This window comes from Oncorhynchus mykiss, chromosome 7 (assembly GCF_013265735.2).
Source record: "Oncorhynchus mykiss isolate Arlee chromosome 7, USDA_OmykA_1.1, whole genome shotgun sequence".
NCBI lineage: Eukaryota > Metazoa > Chordata > Actinopteri > Salmoniformes > Salmonidae > Oncorhynchus > Oncorhynchus mykiss.
In genome coordinates this window covers 71,918,752-71,940,830 of record NC_048571.1, presented here as the reverse complement: position 1 = coordinate 71,940,830, position 22,079 = coordinate 71,918,752, and the positions used below count along the sequence as shown (strand labels likewise).

The window sequence follows — 22,079 nt, the reverse complement described above, 5'->3', positions numbered from 1 at the left end:
TCTATGTGACAACGTTGAATCCACGCGGAAAACGGATTGGATTTGCAAAAAGTTATCAACATTGTTTTTTTTGCCAACTTTGAACCTAAACCCAATGACATGGTGAAATGTTTTGTTGACTTGAAGTAGAATTCACGTTAGTTGACAACTCAACCAAACGCAGCAGCTACTCTTCCTGGGGTCCACACAAAACATGAAACATGATATAATACAGAACATCAAAAGACAACAGCTCAAGGACAGAACTACATCATTTTTCAAAATGGCAAAAGGCACACGTAGCCTACATATCAATACATACATACAAACTATGTAGGTCAAATAGGGGAGAGGCGTTGTGCCGTGAGGTGTTACTTGATCTAATTTTTAAACCCGGGTTTGCTGTTCACTTGAGCAATATGAGATGGAACAGAGTTCCATGCAATAATGTCTCTATATAATACTGTATGCTTTCTTGAATTTGTTCTGGATTTGAGGATTGTGAAAAGACCCCTGGTGGCATGTCAAAAAATTACGTAGAAACAACGTTGATTCAACCAGTGTGTGTCCAGTTGGTTCCTGTTCTATTGGTTTTCTTTCAACTTGTTTTCATTGCCAAAGGCATTATCATAGTCATATTAGCAACCCATGATAGTTGTTGCATCTTTAGATCTTCTCTCTTTCTAAATTCATAATTATTTCCATCTTTTGTCCAAGAAACTACTGCTGCGGCATTTTAGAACAAATTTTACCAAATTTTACCGCAAATTGCTTTATGGAACACTGACGCGTAGACCTAGCGCCTTGTTCACATTGCTGCACCAAATTGTGAAGAAATAATAGTTTATCAACATTTTAAGCAAAACATTTTTATCTGTTCCATCAGCTTAATTAATTGGTACATCATATACCTCCATTACACTACTTTGATATGCATTGTGGAGATTAAGAAGTGAGTATATGCAATGTGCACTATAAAATAAGTGGGTATACGGTGTATACTTGCGTTTACCCTCATATTACCACCAGTCACTCTGTCAGTGACAGTCTGTACACTGACTAAAATCCCCATACAGGAAGAGGGGAAATTGTAATCCCTGACATGCAGATTAAAAATGCATGCAACTGGAATAGCATTGGTTCAAGTGGTGTCACCGACAATAATGTCAGTGTGTCTGTGCAGTGGTAGGCCTATCATAGAAGTAAGTCTATGACTTCAATTAAATGTGATATGACCAATAACCAAAGTGTGGCAGGAACTCAACTCATCCTTGTGCGCTGACAACTATTAATAAAGGTCAAATACAGTGCAAAAATGTATGTCAGATATAAAATAAGGTGTTATTACCTCTTTATAAAATAGCTATAGTGTTATACATGTTGCAGTGAGGCTATCATCTGGATATACAGCGGGGTGCAATAATTATTTGCACCTTTGATATTGATGAGCAAAAATAAATAATACAAATACTGAGCTATATTATATGTTATAAAAAATGGATGTTATACTAATACAATTGCTCAGAGAAAGAGATTCAGTTTAACAAGTAATAAAACAAAATCTAAAAAAGATATGGGTCAAAATTATTGTCACCCGTTTTCAGTACATGAGGCCAGCACCCACACTTGCGAGGATACTGAGCCTTTTTCCAAAATGTTTTATGAGATTGGAGAACACACTGGGAGGGATCTTAAACCATTCCACCATACAGAATATTTCCAGATTCTTGATATTCTTTGTCTGCGCTTATATACTGCCCTCGTCGATTCAAACCATAGGTTTTCAATAGGGTTCAAGTCCGGAGACTGAGATGGCCATTGCGAAATATTGATTTTGTGGTCAATTAACAATTTCTTTGTGGATTTTGATGTATGCCAAACACATGACAATGATAGGCTGAATACATTTTATTCAAATTGTAAAACAAGGTTATATTACCTGAAGTTCACACCAAGCGACTTCTACCCAGGTGTCTGTGTCCAGACCTTTGTAAACAGTCTTGAAAGACCCTCTCCCGAGCTCAGTATCGAACTTGAGAAACCGGCCCCCGGGTGAGGTGGACACGGCTTTCATCTCGTTCTCATCCTCGTTTTCATCACTCCCAGCTTTCCCAGTGGTATCAGGCGGCGGTTCAGCTGCATCATCTGGTTTGGGCTCGGCCACGCTCCTCTCCTTCTCCTCATCCGCGCTCACGCTTTCAGTTGCGCTGTCCTTCTGCCCCACTTGGCTCTCGGTGCTCGAGCTCTCCTGGACCTGGAAAGCCACGCGTGGTCCAATCGCGAGGGTTCGGGTTCGGTCCACGATGGTGCGCAGGTGGACGCTGAGCGCTGGAGTGCTGTTACCGCATTCTGGCGCGTCCAACGCTTGGTCGTCCGCGTCCGAAAACCACAAACTTCTGCGAATGAACCTCTGGCGGACGAGTCCCCGGTAGTCCGATAAGGGAAACGCGCTCTGGTCGCTTGCCCCACGCAGCACTGCCGTTTCTATGTTGACATTCCGCTGTCCACCGTTCTCATAGATAGGCCTATTGTCATTGATGTCAGAGTCTAAATTGGGCACCGAGGAGAATGTGGATCCAAGTAGCGGGTCCGAGCCCGAGTCGTCCCCGGAATCCATCCCCGGGGAATGTTTAGACACTTACCGGTGACATTCAGAGGCGACTACTATTATTGTCCTTCCCCAGCGGTGAGGGAGTGCATACCTTCAACGTTCGCCTGCACTGACGCAGTTAGGAAGCTATACTATCCCTAATATAATAATCTCACTTGAGATATCTGGCATATTTATTAAAATACCAATTGATGACAAACTCTTATAACAGGTGCAATGGTGCCACTGCTTGATTTAATGCGGCTCAGCTTATCACAAATCCAGCCAGCCAGCCAATTGAAATGTTGCATTAATAAATTACAATGTAATTCATTCCTATTTTATGCAGTGTATTGCAACATTGCTTTCTTAACTGATCAAATTGGTTACAGTTTAGAAGCAGAACTCGTGGTAGGTAGAACTGCTACAATAAACACTCACGGACAGTTGTCGTGCCAGGATAGTTCCGTCTCTCTCTAATCCCTCAAAATAACCATGTAAGTGTCAGGTGCGCAGCTGTGACCGCTATAATCTTAGGCTAGCCGATCCCGTAGCTGGTTATTGAGTATTCATTACAGTTTTTTCTTGGTTTAAAAGCAGAATGAAGTCAGGGACGGCATCGTCCCCATCGCATCACTCCGTAACTATTCGCCTCCGCTGGGGAGAAGTTCTGTTCAGCGGTGTCCGGGAGATTGTTTGCTCACTGCGGCACGGTATTCTCCCAGTGTGAATGACGTGCTCAGAGCATCTCACCGTTCGTTCGGGCTGTATTTGTGCGGTGTCTCTCTCAAATTACACTTTCCATTGCAAGGAGACAATTCAATTTTAAAGACACACATCCACGTCCTTAGCAACAACACATATCCGATAAATGCACACGTTTTTATGCGGTAGCTTTCAGCCTCCGTGACAGGGGTTGTTATGGACCGACCACCACTCTCTGTATCCTCCCATCCTATGCATGACGCTTCGGCAGCGTATAGGGGGTTGACTTCCCCTATTCTCGGCAGAAACCTGCAAATTATAGCCAATATGTGATCATTATAGAATAATTGCCTATTATTTTATATTCTACTGAATTTAACTCAACTAGAATATAATCGAAAGTAATATAATTAAAAATCATGCAAATGACCCCTGATTAGAAATAGCTGTCACGCCCTGGCCTTTAGTTATCTTTGTTTTCTTTATTATTTTGGTTAGGCTAGGGTGTGACATGGGTGATTTATGTGTTTTGCCTTGTCTAGGGTTTTTTGTAGATTTATGGGGTTATGTTCTTTTAGGTGTCTAGGTAAGTCTATGGTTGCCTGGATTGGTTCTCAATCAGAGGCAGGTGTTTATCGGAGCCATATTTAGGCAGCCATATTCTTTGGGTATTTTGTGGGTGATTGTTTCCTGTCTTTGTGTTTTCTGTACCAGTTAGGACTGTTTCGGTTTTCACGTTTATTGTTTTGTAGTTTGTTCATGTTAAGTGTCTCTTATTAAAGAACCATGAACTATAACCACGCTGCGTTTTGGTCCGTCTCTCATTCCCAAGAAGAAAGCCGTGACAGAATCACCCACCACAACAGGACCAAGTGGCGTGGTGACAGGCAGCGGCAGGAGGAGCAGCGATGTCAGGATTATTGGACTTGGGAGCAAAATCTGGACTATACGATTTGGGAAGAGATAGATAGGTGGGCGGTCGACCTAGGGAGAGTGCCGGAGCCCGCCTGGGATTCGCTGGAGCAGTGCGAGGAGGGTTACAGGAGAATGGAGTTGGAGTTGGAGAAACGAGCACGGCGGCGCGGTAGGAAGCCCGAGAGTCAGACCCTAAAATTTATTGGGTGGGGGCACACAGGAAGTATGGCAAAGCCAGGTAGGAGACCTGCGCCAACTTCCTGTGCTTACCGGAGAGCGAGAGAGACCGGGCAGGCACCGTGTTATAGCCCGGTGCAGTACATTTTTCTCATGAATCTACACACAATACCCGCTAATGACAAAGAAAAAACTTCTTTTAAAAAAAATGGTTGCAAATCTATTAAAATGAAGACAGAAACACCTTATTTACACAAGTATTCACACCCTTTGCTATGAGACTCGAAATTGAGCTGGGGTGCATCCTGTTTCCATTGATCATCCTTGAGATGTTTCTACAATTGGAGTCCACCTGTGGTAAATTCAATTGATTTGACATGATTTGGAACACACCTGTCTATATAAGGTGCCACAGTTGACAGTGCATGTCAGCAAAAATCAAGGCATGAGGTGGAAGGAATTGTCTGTAGAGCTCCGAGAGAGGATTGTGTCGAGGCACAGATCTAGGGAAGGGAATCAAAACATTTCTGCAGCATTGAAGGTCCCCAAGGACACAGTGCCCTTCATCATTCTTAAATGGAAGAAGTTTGGAACCACCAAGACTCTTCCTAGAGCTGGCCGCCCAGCCAAACTGAGCAATAGGGGGAGAAGAGCCTTGGTCAGGGAGGCGACCAAGAACCTGATGGTCACTCTGACAGAGCTCCAGAGTTCCTCTGTGGATATGGGAGAACTTTCCAGAAGGACAACCATCTCTGCAGCACTCCACCGATCAGGCCTTTATGGTAGAGTGGCCAGACGGAAGCCACATGACAGCCCATTTGGAGTTTTCCAAAAGGCACCTAAATGATTCTCAGAACATGAGAAACAAGATTCTCTTGTCTGATGAAACCTGAATGCCAGCGGAAACCTGGCACCATCGTTACGGTATAGCATGGTGGTTGCAGCATCATGCTGTTGGGATGTTTTTCAGCGGCAGGGACTGGGAGACTAGTCAGGATCAAGGGAATGATGAATGGAGCAAAGTATAGAGATATCCTTGATGAAAACCTGCTTCAGCATGCTCAGGACCTCAGACTGGGCCGAAGGTTCACCTTCCCACAGGACAACGACCCTAAGCAATGACAACACAGAAGTGACTTCAGGACAAGTCTCTGATTTTCCTTGAGTGACCCAGCCAGAGCCCGGACTTGAACCTGATCGAACATCTCTGGAGAGACCTGAAAATACTGTGCAGCAACACTCCCCTTCCAACCTGAGGAAGCTTGAGAGGATCTGCAGAGAAGAATTTGAGAAACTCCCCAAAATGAGGTGTGCCAAGCTTGTAGCCAAAGGTGCTTCAACAAAGTACTGAGTAAAGGGTCTGAATAGTTATGTATATTTAATATTAACATTTTTATTTTTAATACATTTGCTAAAATTCTTGCTTTGTCATTATGGGGTATTGTGTGTAGACTATTTTTAGAATAAGGCTGTAACATAACAAAATATGTAAAAAGTGAAGCGGTCTGAATACTTTCCAAATGCACTGTATATTGCTGCTAGTAGTGTGCCTCTGCAAATATATACTGAAGATGTACGCAAGATGGCACCTTCAGCATTGGAAAGTGGAATATTATTCTGACGCATTCAGCAACAGTTACGTTTTTCAAATGATGTTGAAATGGTGTTTGGGAATATTTTTTACCAAATTCACCAAATACATACCAGGCTTAGCCCAAAGTTAGAATCAGAGACCCTTCAAATGATCAGATCAACGGTATTTACAATATTCATGAAAACCCTATATAGTATTTTAGATTTTGTGAAACTCTGTGGAATCCCTTGTGTTTCGCCCAAATGAAAGGGGCATTCCTTAATTATCAAAACATGCAAATTCAGAGGCTACTTTCAGTTTCTCTAGACCCCAGTGTAAAAACGCCCCCTAGTGAAGCCCTGTAGTCAGTCCTCCACTTCTTGCCGTTTAGGCGTTTTTCACATAGGGACCGACCCGGCGGCCACTGGCAGAAACACAACGACACGGACTCCCACAACACATTTAGGATTTTAACCCCCTTTAGATTAAATTAAATATTTAAGAGGCAAATATGGCAACTGAAAACATGGAAATGAACGGAGATGCAGACGGAGAGAACGGAGGAGAGGTAAGATAGGCTACGATGCAAGAAGCTGTGAGTCCGCAGTCTGCAACAGAGACCAGCCCCAATCTACGTAAAAATGTTTGGGTTTTTTTCTCAGAAAAATGGCCATAACCTATGCCGCAGTTTACTGCATCTAGGTTACATTGTAACCTAACAGTTATAGTTTACCACATAGGATACAATGTAACTATTACTCGCTACGCGGATGTTAATCGGTAGTTCATTTATTAACATCTCACAATTCTGTGCTGAAACTTTTCTTTGTGGGGCTTCAACAGGACTATACTAAATTAAGCACCAGTCTCGTCTGAATGATTGCAAACCCAATACAATATACTTACTCGTAGTCTATAATGGGCATATTAGCATAGTTTTTGAGTACAGTTTGCGCGTAATGATTACGCAGTATGCTCGTGAAAATGAAAATCCGCAGAAATACAACACGTGCCTGTTGTCATGGGGATTATGCTCCGAACAGTGGATATTTTATGAGATTGGGAGCGTAGCCAATGGGCCTGTTGGTGGTCATCAGCATCGACCAAAGGCACATAAATGTATTTTGGAACGTAAAGAAAAGGTCTATACGGATAATTAAATGCCACACGTTAAATGTTAAATACAGACAGAACCATATCATTTAGAATTGTGTGTATTTTATGGGAGGGTGCTTTAACCCTTTTGACTATATAGCATACACAACCCTTGATCACGTTTTAGGCCTTTTTCAAAGACCATTGTCACTAACCTTTGAACTAGTTCAGGTTTTCTATTACAGCTAATTAAGTAATCGGTTATAGTCCAAAACCCACCTGTTGAGGATTAAGTGTGAGATCATAGCCATGCTCCTGGTTTAGACTACCTACACGAGGAGAATCCCTTTATCGACTATCCTTCAAATATTATGTTGATGTGTTTGAAAACCCAAATCATGAAAAGTATCAGAGAACTTCATCTACCAAACGATTGATCCAACAATGTTTGGTAGCTAGAAGATGGCAAGAATGTTGTTGTCAGTTGTTTATAACTTTATAACACCAAACTGTGTTGCATTAAAAATACATTACACAATGAGAAAGTAGGGAGAAATGGTGACTTCCCACATTCATAGCAGGTTATCCAGGGGCCATGCTTGTGAATAGGTGACATATATTAAGGGGAAAGCCACATCATTTTGTTACTAACCTAGAGTAAACACCTGTTACACCACAACAATAGGTTATAACAATGTCAAAGGCCAAAGGAAAGCAAGTAGAATTCCCCACAAGTCCCCATTGATGTATGTTGAGGCGACAGCTCTGAGTGTTCAGTGCTATGTGGTTGTTAGTATTTGGTGTAATATGCCACAGAAAACAAACATTCCTTTGGGCAAAGGTAAACGTCCTTCCCTACCAAGCAGTTTAAGTTTAGGCCTACTCAATGTCTGCTTCCGAAATGGCCCCCTGGCCTATTCTCTATATACTGTAATGCACTAGCTACCAGAGACCTGGTCAAAAGTAGTGCACTATATAGGAAATAGGGTGCCATTTCAGACCCATTTAGTGTTTACATAATTATGCAGGATACTTTCAAATCACTCAGTATTGATTTGTCTTGTTGGTGGTCTGCCGAAAACTAAATAGTTTACGTAGCCTCAGAGACCATGTATGCTTAGCGGTCCAATTATCTGTTTGGTTGGCAGACCAGAGTTGTCTGCAACTCTGTCATTCTCCTCAGTGGTTTATTCAAGGTTGTCTGTTGTGCGTGTTGTAGAAAACACTGCAGTTCTGTAAAAAAAATAATACCCTCTTTGAAGAACATATTTTGAAAGTCCAACATCCCAAGTGAATCACAATGCATTGAGCAACATAAAGGAGGTGTCCAGTCTTCACCTGCTCTGCTCTGTGAGCAAAGTGGCATAATGGCCTGGGATTCCGGAAATGATTGACATTTACAGTACCAGTCAAAAGTTTGGACACACCTACTCATTCAAGACCTTTTCTTTATTTTGACAATTTTCTACATTGTAGAATAATAGTGAAGACATCAAAACTATCTTCACTATTATTGTACAATGTAGAAAATAGTAAAAACAAAGAAAAACCCTGGAATGAGTAGGTGTGCCCAAACATTTGACCAGTACTGTAGGTAATTGGCTAAGAAACACTGTTACCACCGATAAATCCACTATAATTGAGAATTTCAATAAGCATTTCTCTACGGCTGGCCAAGCTTTCCACCTGGCTACCCCTACCCCGGTCAACTGCCCGGCACCCTCCACAGCAACCCGCCAAAGCACCCAGCATTTCTCCTTCACCAAAATCCAGATAGCTGATGTAATGAAAGAGCTGCAAAATCTGGACCCCTACAAATCAGCCGGGTTAGACAATCTGGACCCTCTCTTTCTAAAAATTATCTGCCGAAATTGTTGCAACCCCTATTACTAGCCGGTTCAACCTCTCTTTCATATCGTCTGAGATTCCCAAAGATTGGAAAGCTGACGCGGTCATCCCCCTCTTCAAAGGGGGTGACACTCTAGACCCAAACTGCTACAGACCTATATCTATCCTACCCTGTCTTTCTAAGGTCTTCGAAAGTTAACAAACAGATTACCGACCATATCGAATCCCACCATACCTTCTCCGCTGTGCAATCTGGTTTCAGAGCTGGTCATGGGTGCACCTCAGCCACGCTCAAGGTCCTAAACGACATCATAACCGCCATCGATAAGAGACATTACTGTGCAGCCGAATTCATCGACCTGGCCAAGGTTTTCGACTCTGTCAATCACCACATTCTTATTGGCAGACTCAACAGCCTTGGTTTCTCAAATGATTGCCTCGACATGGTTTACCAACTACGTCTCTGATAGAGTTCAGTGTGTCAAATCAGAGGGCCTGTTGTCCGGACATCTGGCAGTCTCTATGGGGGTGCCACAGGGTTCAATTATCGGGCCGACTCTCTTCTCTGTATACATCAATGATGTCGCTCTTGCTGCTGGTGATTCTCTGATCCACCTCTACGCAGACGACACCATTCTGTATACTTCTGGCCTCTCTTTGGACACTGTGTTAACTAACCTCCAGAAGAGCTTCAATGCCATACAACTCTCCTTCCGTGGCCTCCAACTGCTCTTAAATGCAAGTAAAACTAAATGCATGCTATTCAATCGATCAGTGCCCGCACCTGCCCGCCCGTCCAGCAGCATTACTCTGGACGGCTCTGACTTAGAATACGTGGACAACTACAAATACCTAGGTGTCTGGTTAGACTGTAAACTCTCCTTCCAGACTCACATTAAGCATCTCCAATCCAAAATTAAATCTAGAATTGGTTTCCTATATCGCAACAAAGCATCCTTCACTCTTGCTGCCAAACATACCCTCGTAAAACTGACCATCCTACCGATCCATCGACTTCGGCGATGTCATCTATAAAATAGCCTCCAACACTCTACTCAACAAATTGGATGCAGTCTATTACAGTGCCATCCGTTTTGTCACCAAAGCCCCATACACTACAAACCACTGCGACCTATACGCTCTCGTTGGTTGGCCCTCGCTTCATACTCGTCGCCAAACCCACTGGCTACAGGTTATCTACAAGTCTCTGCTAGGTAAAGCCCCGTCTTATCTCAGCTAACTGGTCACCATAGCAGCACCCACTCGTAGCACACAGGTATATCTCACTGGTCACCCCCAAAGCCAATTCCTACTTTGGTCGCCTTTCCTTCCAGTTCTCTGCTGCCAATGACTGGAACGAACTGCAAAAATCACTGAAGCTGGAGACTCATATCTCCCTCACTAGCATTAAGCAACAGCTGACAGAGCAGCTCACAGATCACTGCACCTGTACATAGCCCATTTATCTACCTCATCCCCATACTGTATTTATTTATGTATCTTGCTCCTTTGCACCCCAGTATCTCTACTTGCACATTCATCTTCTGCTCATCTACCATTCCAGTGTTTAAATTGCTATATTGTAATTACTTCGCCACCATGGCCTATTTATTGCCTTAACTCCCTTATCTTACCTCATTTGCACTCACTTTATATAGACTTTTTTTCCTACTGTATTATTGACTGTATGTTTTGTTTATTCCATGTGTAACTCTGTGTTGTTGTATGTGTCGAATTGCTATGCTTTATCTTGGCCAGGTCGCAGTTGCAAATGAGAACTTGTTCTCAGCTAGCCTACCTGGCTAAATAAAGGTGAAACTATGTTACTTAGAAAAGTCCTGATCAAACTCAATGGAAAACAACTGTGCAATCATCAAGCTCTGTTAGAGTTTCTTGTTTTTACCCATCAGTGTTGATCTTAAACCTGCGGATTATACTAATTGTTGAGTTTTGTTCATATAGAAGCAACATGAAGAGCCCACATATGAATCTCACAGTAAAACAACAACAGTTGTTCAGTTAATGTACTACCAGTGTATGAACAAGGAAGGCAGAGGATGGGAAGGAAAAAGGAGAGCTGAGAAGGGCTCCCATCTCTTACATGAGCAACAACATTGACTGGTCAGCAGTGTCTGTTCAGACCCACAATGATCTATTTGTTACTCAACAATCATGCTTAAGAAAAGTGTCTGGCATCACCAGAATACGTAATACAGTACACATACTGTATCTCAGCCTGTTATAACACTCTGGATATAAGCAGCAGAGGTAAGTCTCTCCTTGGCCCAAGAGAGGGAGAGGGACAGATAACCAGATACTGAGAACAAGGCCATGAGAAGGTTCCCTCATTAAGTATTTCTAGTTAAATTTTGAATACAGCAGTATAGGAATCTAGCCCATTTGAATGACAGAGAGATGGGCAACAAGATTGAGTGAGAAAATGTCACACAAAAAACTGGGCCAGAGAAAGGGAGTGAAAGTCAGAGAATGGGATGAATGAAAGACAAAGAAAGATCAGTGCAGGAATTTGAGGGTTATAAGTCAGTGAAGGAAAGCAGGCTGCTTCTCAGAGAGAAGTAACTGTCCAACCATTGCTAGCCTCGGTCACAAGGACAACTTTTTCCTCTGTGGGCTGTGAGTGTTTTTAGAGGTGGTGAGAGGCATGTGGGCTTCTCTGTTTTACACTGCCAACCTGGGCACAAGGCTCTCCTTGTTTTTTGGATGGTCAGGCTGGACGGTTCCACCCAAAATAAACACTCTGTCCTCAACCCACAAAGACGCCTGGGTAATGTTTGGTTTAGGAATCCCACTTTTTCAATGATGTAACAATTTAACTTCGTATTTTCCAACCCGCTCTACTGCAGGGTGGTAAAGTAGAGAAGAGACCTTCCTCCACAGGGTGAACTGCTTTCTCCTGGTTTACAGTTTCAGTATCTACACCCTGGTTGGCAAGAAACTGAAGAGAAGACATAGCACATGATCTCTTGACCTCTCTTCCTTTCTATCAGTTCTCTGTGCACGGTGCGCAGTCACCATGGACCGAGGGCATGGTCACACTTCCTGTTAAAATAGTCCCACAACACTTTCATTTCCCACAAATCCACAGCAGAGTCACTGTAGGAATCCCCAAAATGTCCACATACTTCCATTAAAACTTTATCCTAAATAAGCTGAAGGTCAGTATGACATAGTAAAAAGTTCAGTGAGGACATTAACTCATCATAGTGTTCATATAATGTAGCATAGCACCAGCCTCTTATATAATAATAATAATATAACAGTGTGCTCTCCTACAGGTTCACTTACAACTGTAACCAGACAGTGATGTACCTGAGTTAAGTTCATAGACATAAGGATAGATAGACATAGGGCTAGATATACGTTATGTTTATACTGAACATAATTGATGTCTTTGTCTAGTCTATGTTGTACTAATGTTAGTCTCTCTGTATTCATGTCAGGTTCCACACCTTAGGGGCAGGAATCACAGGGCGACGGGGGGTGCTCTGAACATGAACCACTACGCCAATAAGAAGAGTGCAGCAGAGAGCATGCTGGACGTGGCATTACTCATGGCCAACGCCTCCCAGCTGAAGGCTGTCCTGGAGCAGGGCCCAGGTTTCACCTTCTACAAACCTCTCATCACTCTCATCTCCATCTCCCTCATCCTGCAGGTCACAGTGGGCATCCTGCTCATCTTCATCGGTGGGTCTCAATTCTATTCTATTCAACTTTATTAATCCCCCCCAAGGGTATATGAAGAAAGTAATCCACACTCTGTCTGGCTCTGGCGCTAACCAGCAACTGTTTGCTTCCCAATAATATTGCCTTTCTACTGAAGAGTGAAGTCATTCAATACTTCCCACAAATGTAAAAGCATTAGATTGGTGGAGGCATGAGCTAAGAGTTTCCACCATATTTCTTATCCCAGTCATTCCATTTTTTCTTTCAAATCAGTGAAGGGCAGTGCACACTTTGGGAGGGAGGAGCGACATTTGGGACGTAGCCATAGATTGATGAGGCGTGGGGCCAGGAGCGTAGAAATATAATGAATAGAATGGGTTTGGAACCTCTTATCCTGACAATTGTACTGGTAAACTCCTGGGTACACTGGTTGCCTGGTATTGTGAGGCAATAATTTCCATGGTAATATAGCATGTTAATTCAAATTATGATGTCATTATGATGATGTTGTGCTGTAAATTTTAAATTCAAGGCTCTCTGACTAACAGACCATTTAAACACATTTTATGGATAGGCTACTGTGAAAGGCCAGGATAAAAAAGGCACAACACTTTGCTGTTGAACCAGTCTTAGTAGCTTAGGCCTAGGATAAGGGTAGCCTATGGAGAGCTCGGTATGAAACAGAACAACAACAATATTTCTAAATAGGATGGGGTCAGAAGCATGACATCATAAATCACTTCTCTAGTTCCATGGCACTGTGTGCACATGTAGGCCTAAATGTCTTTAGGTATAACATTTGCACGTCTATACAAGATACTAGGCTCCTGTCAATTGTATTGTTGTTGCCTACAGTGCCTTGCGAAAGTATTCGGCCCCCTTGAACTTTGCGACCTTTTGCCACATTTCAGGCTTCAAACATAAAGATATAAAACTGTATTTTTTTGTGAAGAATCAACAACAAGTGGGACACAATCATGAAGTGGAACAACATTTATTGGATATTTCAAACTTTTTTAACAAATCAAAAACTGAAAAATTGGGCGTGCAAAATTATTCAGCCCCTTTACTTTCAGTGCAGCAAACTCTCTCCAGAAGTTTAGTGAGGATCTCTGAATGATCCAATGTTGACCTAAATGACTAATGATGATAAATACAATCCACCTGTGTGTAATCAAGTCTCCGTATAAATGCACCTGCACTGTGATAGTCTCAGAGGTCCGTTAAAAGCGCAGAGAGCATAATGAAGAACAAGGAACACACCAGGCAGGTCCGAGATACTGTTGTGAAGAAGTTTAAAGCCGGATTTGGATACAAAAAGATTTCCCAAGCTTTAAACATCCCAAGGAGCACTGTGCAAGCGATAATATTGAAATGGAACCACTGCAGACCACTGCAAATCTACCAAGACCTGGCCGTCCCTCTAAACTTTCAGCTCATACAAGGAGAAGACTGATCAGAGATGCAGCCAAGAGGCCCATGATCACTCTGGATGAACTGCAGAGATCTACAGCTGAGGTGGGAGACTCTGTCCATAGGACAACAATCAGTCGTATATTGCACAAATCTGGCCTTTATGGAAGAGTGGCAAGAAGAAAGCCATTTCTTAAAGATATCCATAAAAAGTGTCGTTTAAAGTTTGCCACAAGCCACCTGGGAGACACACCAAACATGTGGAAGAAGGTGCTCTGGTCAGATGAAACCAAAATTGAACTTTTTGGCAACAATGCAAAACGTTATGTTTGGCATAAAAGCAACACAGCTCATCACACTGAACACACCATCCCCACTGTCAAACATGGTGGTGGCAGCATCATGGTTTGGGCCTGCTTTTCTTCAGCAGGGACAGGGAAGATGGTTAAAATTGATGGGAAGATGGATGGAGCCAAATACAGGACCATTCTGGAAGAAAACCTGATGGAGTCTGCAAAAGACCTGAGACTGGGACGGAGATTTGTCTTCCAACAAGACAATGATCCAAAACATAAAGCAAAATCTACAATGGAATGGTTCAAAAATAAACATATCCAGGTGTTAGAATGGCCAAGTCAAAGTCCAGACCTGAATCCAATCGAGAATCTGTGGAAAGAACTGAAAACTGCTGTTCACAAATGCTAACCATCCAACCTCACTGAGCTCGAGCCGTTTTGCAAGGAGGAATGGGGAAAAAATTCAGTCTCTCGATGTCCAAAACTGATAGAGACATACCCCAAGCGACTTACAGCTGTAATCGCAGCAAAAGGTGGCGCTACATAGTATTAACTTAAGGGGGCTGAATAATTTTGCACGCCCAATTTTTCAGTTTTTGATTTGTTAAAAAAGTTTGAAATATCCAATAAATGTCGTTCCACTTCATGATTGTGTCCCACTTGTTGTTGATTCTTCACAAAAAAATACAGTTTTATATCTTTATGTTTGAAGCCTGAAATGTGGCAAAAGGTCGCAAAGTTCAAGGGGGCCGAATACTTTCGCAAGGCACTGTATGTGCAAGGCATTTAATCGGACGAGAGGCGGTCTTTGAAAATAGGGATGGACAGCCTACTTGAACAAGCAAAATGAAGTATGCAGGTATGTGAATTGTGAATAATGAAAAGGCATGAGGGAAAATAACAAAATATTTCAAAGCACTCTCGGTAGACCATTTAAAACCCTGTTATTCATACGCTACTTGGCTAATGACCAGGATAAAAAGACCCATCTATGCGATGCGGCTAAACGAGCCTTGATTAAGGGGAGGGTAGGCTATGCTTGGTTTTTAATCAAATTAAATGAAATAGGGGAAACCAATCTTTTTTTTTATGTTTCTAAGTATGAGATTCACCTGCACAAAAGGCACTCTCTCTTCTATGGGCATTGTGTGTCATGGCTGAGCTTCCGCTCCCAAAATCCATGCTATCATCAACTGTGTTACCATTAAGACCTACGTTTTGTGTGTCTTTAACTTCCCACTAGCGCTGCATGAAATTGTCACTTTTGCACTTGTTTTTAAAGACACAACTCAAATATTGCCACCCCTCGCACTTCAGCGCAAACGGGCTGATGTTAGACAGGTAAGTTGCCGAACCTAGAAAATGCCAGTGTGCCAGTTTTTACATGACGAAATTGCAAACTAACATGCTTTTTGACCTAGTGCCTCAACGCCAGACAAAATTAGAGCCATATGTGTGTCTGTCGGCCTGAGACTGGCTCTCTCAGCAAACATAATATTATCTGTGTATTGAGTGAAGCCTGGTCCATCACACCCCTGGCCATAATATCCTTATGTTCCCCTGCCAGGGGCTCCCATTGTGTGTGTGGGAGAGTTCAGGAATGAGACCATTGAGTGTTGTATTTCTCCTCTGAGCTGGTTCAAATTAGGAATACTCAGCTTAATGTCCTGAGGGGGAATTGCTAATGTTACAGGAGTTGTGTGTCTGCACTGAGAGCATTTGAAAAATGCTAAACTAAACTGGGCCCTAACTAACTCTCACCTCAATCTCCACAACATATTAGCCATCTCCAGTGAGGAATATAATGAATGTCCTAAATAATAATTCACCTGAGGGTAGGAAATGTCAAAGTCTGTATCTTCATATCAGATGGTTCAATAATGATTAGTAAGACAATGCTGAATAAATGATGGTTAAAAAGCCAGGCGGGCCACCATGTGGTAGAGCTGAGTTCACTTGTCCAATCTTGTCTACTTGTCCAATTTTGTCTACGCACTCAGTGATTACTTCAAAGAAGGGAGAGGGGAAGAATGCACTTTTAAGGAATTCAAACAGTGCCCCCAGTCTTAGAAGCAACACTTGAAAACACTGGCATAGCTCCCTCTGTTGGTTGGATTGAGGACATGCTTGGAGACAGTAAATTAATCCTCAACATATTTTGGTGTCTCTCTCTTGTTCTGTAGTAAAGTGGAACGTGAACGATGAGAGCATGCACTTCAAGCTGAACATTATGGAGAATGTCACCACAGCACTCGTCTTCATCATTGTTGTAGTCAATGTCTTCATCACAGCATTTGGCGTCCAGAAGCCCAACACCAACTCCTAACTGCCCTCACTCCTTACCCATGGTCATCAGATAGTACACAGGTAAAGGCATTATACTAGTGTTATATATACAATACGCACATACTTTGGTAGTGTTTGGAAATCATACATGTATGAGAGTTGCATGTCAAATTCAGGTTACATGAGCTTTATAAATACACTACATGACCAAAAGTATGTGGACACCGGCTAGTCGAACATCTCATTCCAAAATCATGGGCATTAATATGGAGTTGGTCCCCCTTTACTGCTATAACAGCTTCCACTCTTCTGGGAAGGCTTTCCACTAGATAAGGGAACTTTGCAGTGGGGACTTGCTTCCATTTAGACACAAGAGCATTAGTGAGGTTGAGCAGTTAGGCCTGGCATGCAGTAGGCATTCCAATTCATCCCAAATGTGTTCGATGGAGTTGAGGTCAGGGCTCTGTGCAGGGCAGTTAGGTTCTTCCACACAGATCTCAACAAACCATTTCTGTATGGACGTCACTTTGTGCCGTGGGGCATTGTCATGCTGAAACAGGAAAGAGGCTTCATCAAACTGTTGCCACAAAGTTGGAAGCACAGAATCGTCTAGAATGTCATTTTATGATGTAGCATTAAGATTTCCCTTCACTGGAACTAAGGAGCCCGAACCATGAAAAACAGCCACAGACCATTATTATTCCTCCACCCAACTTTACAGTTGGCACTATGCATTGGGGCAGGGGGCAAGCATTGGGGCAAGCATTCTCCTGGCATCCACTAAACCCAGACTCGTCTGTTGGACTGCCAGATGGTGAAGCGTGATTCATCACTCCAAAGAACGCATTTCCACTGCTCCAGAGTCTAATGGCGACGAGCTTAACACCACTCCAGCCGACGCTTGGCATTACGCATGGTGATCTTAGGCTTGTGTGCGGCTGCTCGGCCATAGAAACCCATTTCATGAAGCTCCTGACAAACCGTTATTGTGCTGGCGTTGCTACCAGAGGCAATTTGGAACTCAGTAGTGAGTGTTGCAACCGAGGACAGACGATTTTTACACTCAGCGCGTAAGTGGCCTACCACTTCGCAACTGAGCCGTTGTTGCTCCTAAACGTTTCCACTTCACAATAACAGCACTTACAGTTGACCGGGGCAGCTATAACAGGGTAGAAATTTTACAAACTGACTTGTTGGAAAGGTGGCATCTTATGAAGGTGCTACATTGAAAATCACTGAGCTCTTCAGTAAGGCCATTCTACTGCCAGTGTTTGTCTATGGAGATTGTATGACTGTGTGCTCGACATTTTACAACTGTCAGCAATGTGTGGCTGAAATAGCCGAATCCACTAATTTGAAGCAGTGTCCACATACTTTTGTGTATATGTAGGTAGGCCTACTGTTACAGTTACAGTACTGTCACACATAGGTGAATCTTATATTAAATGTTTGATATTGTAATTACCTACCATAGCTGCAAAGCTGTACTAACCCAATTACTGCTATGTTACAGGCCAGAGAATTTCAGGGATCCAGTCTTCCATAGGCCTCAAGCCATCAGGTTCTCTGTTACGTCAAAGACAATGGATAGATCAACTCTACAGGACTCACACTGGCCTTTCATATCCACAGCCAGTCAACATTTCAGAGGCAATTACAAACTCAGAGTTGACCATCTTTGTCTTTCCATATTCATTTCTCAGGATCTCAATCAGATTCATTATCAAGATCAGAATTTGTCAACTTTGTCTTCCCCTGGTCATTTACCCTACTTCATGTTGTTACGTCACACACTTCATCAGTTGCTATTTACATGCTGTTAGAACATTACATTGTTCAATGACCAATGGCGTTCATTTATTGCCTTTTCAAATATCAAATTTATTTATATAGCCCTTCGTACATCAGCTGATATCTCAAAGTGCTGTACAGAAACCCAGCCTAAAACCCCAAACAGCAAGCAATGCAGGTGTTGAAGCACGTTGGCTAGGAAAAACTCCATAGAAAGGCCAAAACCTAGGAAGAAACCTAGAAAGGAACCAGGCTATGAGGGGTGGCTAGTCCTCTTCTGGCTGTGCCGGGTGGAGATTATAACAGAACATGGCCAAGATGTTCAAATGTTCATAAATGACCAGCATGGTCAAATAATAGGTCTGGGACAGGTAGCACGTCCGGTGAACAGGTCAGGATTCCATAGCCGCAGGCAGAACAGTTGAAACTGGAGCAGCAGCACGGCCAGGTGGACTGGGGACAGCAAGGAGTCATCATTCCAGGTAGTCCTGAGGCATGGTCCTAGGGCTCAGGTCCTCCGAGAGAGAGAAAGAAAGAATTAGAGAGAGCATACTTAAATTCACACAGGACACCGGATAAGACAGGAGAAGTACTCCAGATATAACAAACTGACCCTAGCCCCCCGACACATAAACTACTGCAGCATAAATACTGGAGGCTGAGACAGGAGGGGTCAGGAGACACTGTGGCCCCATCTGATGATACCCCCGGACAGGGCCAAACAGGAAGGATATAACCCCACCCACTTTGCCAAAGCACAACCCCTACACCACTAGAGGGATATCTTCAACCACCAACTTACCATCCTGAGACAAGGCCGAGTATAGGCCACAAAGATCTCCGCAAACGGCACAACCCAAGGGGGGGCGCCAACCCAGACAGGAAGATCACATCAGTGACTCAACCCACTCAAGTGACGCACCCCTCCTAGGGACGGCATGAAAGAGCACCAGTAAGCCAGTGACTCAGCCCCTGTAATAGGGTTAGAGGCAAAGAATCCCAGTGGAAAGAGGGGAACCGGCCAGGCAACAGCAAGGGCGGTTCGTTGCTCCAGAGCCTTTCCGTTCACCCTCACACTCCTGGGCCAGACTACACTCAATGATATGACCCACTGAAGAGATGAGTCTTCAGTAAAGACTTAAAGGTTGAGACCGAGTTTGCGTCTCTCACATGGGTAGGCAGACCATTCCATAAAAATGGAGCTCTATAGGAGAAAGCCCTACCTCCAGCTGTTTGCTTAGAAATTCTCGGGACAATTAGGAGGCCTGTGTCTTTTGACCATAGCGTACGTGTAGGTATGTACGGCAGGATAAAATCAGAGAGATAGGTATGAGCGAGCCCATGTAATTCTTTGTAGGTTAGCAGTAAAACCTTGAAATCAGCCCTTGCCATGACAGGAAGCCACTGTAGGGAGGCTAGCACTGGAGTAATATGATCAATTTGTTTTGGTTCTAGTCAGGATTCTAGCAGCCGTATATAGCACTAACTGAAGTTTATTTAGTGCTTTATCCGGGTAGCCGGAAAGTAGAACATTGCAGTAGTCTAACCTAGAAGTAACAAAAGCATGGATCAATTTTTCTGCATCATTTTTGGACAGAAAGTTTCTGATTTTTGCAATGTTACGTAGATGGAAAAAAGCTGTCCTTGAAACAGTCTCTATATGTTCGTCAAAAGAGAGATCAGGGTCCAGAGTAACGCGAGGTCCTTCACAGTTTTATTTGAGACGACTGTACAACCATTAAGATGAATTGTCAGATTCAACAGAAGATATCTTTGTTTCTTGGGACCTAGAACAAGCATCTCTGTTTTGTCCGAGTTTAAAAGTAGAACGTTTGCAGCCATCCACTTCCTTATGTCTGAAACACAGGCTTCTAGCGAGGGCAATTTTGGGGCTTCACCATGTTTCATTGAAATGTACAGCTGTGTGTCATCCGCATATCAGTGAAAGTTATATGATCTACAGGGTTATTTTATACATATCCCAGAGCCGCTGTCCTGGTGACTTTGTTCTAGAAATACTTGATGTACACACCCAGCTGCTGCGCACGCGTGCAAGAGTCTTCATTCTACTTTTAGCTCTGTACATAAACAAGTATTTCTATATTTTTACCACCCTAGCTAAAACCCAAAGCACAGCTGTCTTAACTGCTATTGTTAATGCAGTAGAGGTTTGCAGATGTTTTTGGACTTCAGCTTATCTGGGTGTGCTGTAAACGCAGTGGTGAAAAGTACTTAATAAAAAAAATACTTTAAAATAATACTTAAATCGTTTTTTGGGGTATCTGTACATTACTATTTAAATTTTTGACAACTTTTACTTCACTACAATCCTAAAGAAAATAATGTACTTTTTACTCCATACATTTTCCCTGACATCCAAAAGTACTCATTATATTTTGAATGCTTAGTAGGACAGAAAATGATCAAATTCACACACTTATCAATAGAACAACCCTAATCATCCCTACTGCCTCTGATCTGGCGGAGTCACTAAACACAAATACTTCATTTGTAAATGATGTCCGAGTGTTGGTGTGCCCCTGGCTATCCGTAAATTAAAAACAGAAAATTGTGCTGTCTTGTTTTCTTAATATAAGGAATTTTACATTTGACTTTTAATATATTTTAGCAATTACATTTACTGTTGATACTTAAGTATTGTATATTTAAAACCAAATACTTTTACTCAAGTAGTATTTTGCTGGGTGACTTTCACTTCAGTCATTTTCTATCATTTATTTTACTCAAGTATGACAATTGGGTCCTTTTTCCACCACTGTAAATGCTTTGACCACAGCCCCATGCTAAACATGTGTACATCATTGTACAGCAGAGAGGAGTGGATATAATCAGAGTCCTGTATGAGCCTGGGCCTACATATCGTATATATATATATATATATATATATATATATATATATATATATATTCAGGCAGTACTGTACAGTTTACAGTCATTAAGGGTTAAAAAATTCAAATAACTATCCCAAAATAACCAGGTTTAAGTTACCAGACGTTTGCAACCTAACAGTCAACAAACCTCAACTTGGTATCAAAGGGGGACTGTGCATGCTGCCTTATATATGTAATCTCAGATCTGTCAAATACAGTATGTATAGTTAGAATTTAAATGTACATGTATATACACCACAGGATGCTGCTGAGGGGAGGACAGCTCATAATAATGGCCGGAATGGAGTGAATGAAATCAAACATATTTGACACCATTCCAGTCATTCTGCTCCAGCCATTACCACAAGCCCTTCCTCCCCAATTAAGGTGCCACCAATCTCCTGTCATATACAGTACAAAATATTAAAGGACACCTTCCTAATATTTATGGAGTTATTTCCCCCCACCCACCCACCCATTGAATGGTACACATACATGTCTCAATTGTCTCAAGACTTTAAAATGATTATTTAACCTGTCTCCTCCCTTCATCTACACTGATTGAAGTGACATCAATAGGGGATCAAAGCTTTCACCTGGTCAGTCTATGTCATGGAAAGAGCACATAATCTTTTGTACACTCAGTGTATAGATTTGTGTTGGAAGTGTGTATGTCATGCCTCGTTTAGCCTTGACAGTATAATAGTTTTTCTATTTTTGTAAATGAAGGACCAAATCATTTAACCCCACTTAATATACATTTTATGCACTATATGCAGTAGAACACTTTACTACTCTGAAATGAAGTTTGTGAATAAAATACAACAATTTGTTCA

General features: G+C 42.4%; 2 protein-coding genes across 3 annotated transcripts in view; one reads left to right on the top strand and one right to left on the bottom strand.

The window, feature by feature from the left end:
- LOC110528432 (serine/threonine-protein kinase WNK1) overlaps positions 1–3,506 on the bottom strand; it is a 56,240-nt gene extending 52,734 nt beyond the window's left edge. For both annotated transcript variants that reach the window (XM_036984007.1, XM_036984006.1), the window contains exon 1: positions 1,919–3,506. In XM_036984007.1, coding sequence (XP_036839902.1) covers positions 1,919–2,596 — 678 coding nt within the window. In that variant the 5' untranslated portion in view covers positions 2,597–3,506. The remainder of the gene's footprint in view (positions 1–1,918) is intronic.
- Positions 3,507–6,310: 2,804 nt separating this feature from the next.
- On the top strand, positions 6,311–18,555 carry LOC110528431 (ninjurin-1). Its single transcript, XM_021610485.2, has 4 exons — positions 6,311–6,507; positions 12,344–12,587; positions 16,459–16,642; positions 18,075–18,555. The coding sequence occupies exons 1-3, from the start codon at positions 6,451–6,453 to the stop codon at positions 16,599–16,601; spliced, it is 444 nt and encodes a 147-aa protein (XP_021466160.1). The 5' UTR covers positions 6,311–6,450; the 3' UTR covers positions 16,602–16,642; positions 18,075–18,555.
- The last annotated feature ends 3,524 nt before the right edge of the window (positions 18,556–22,079 follow it).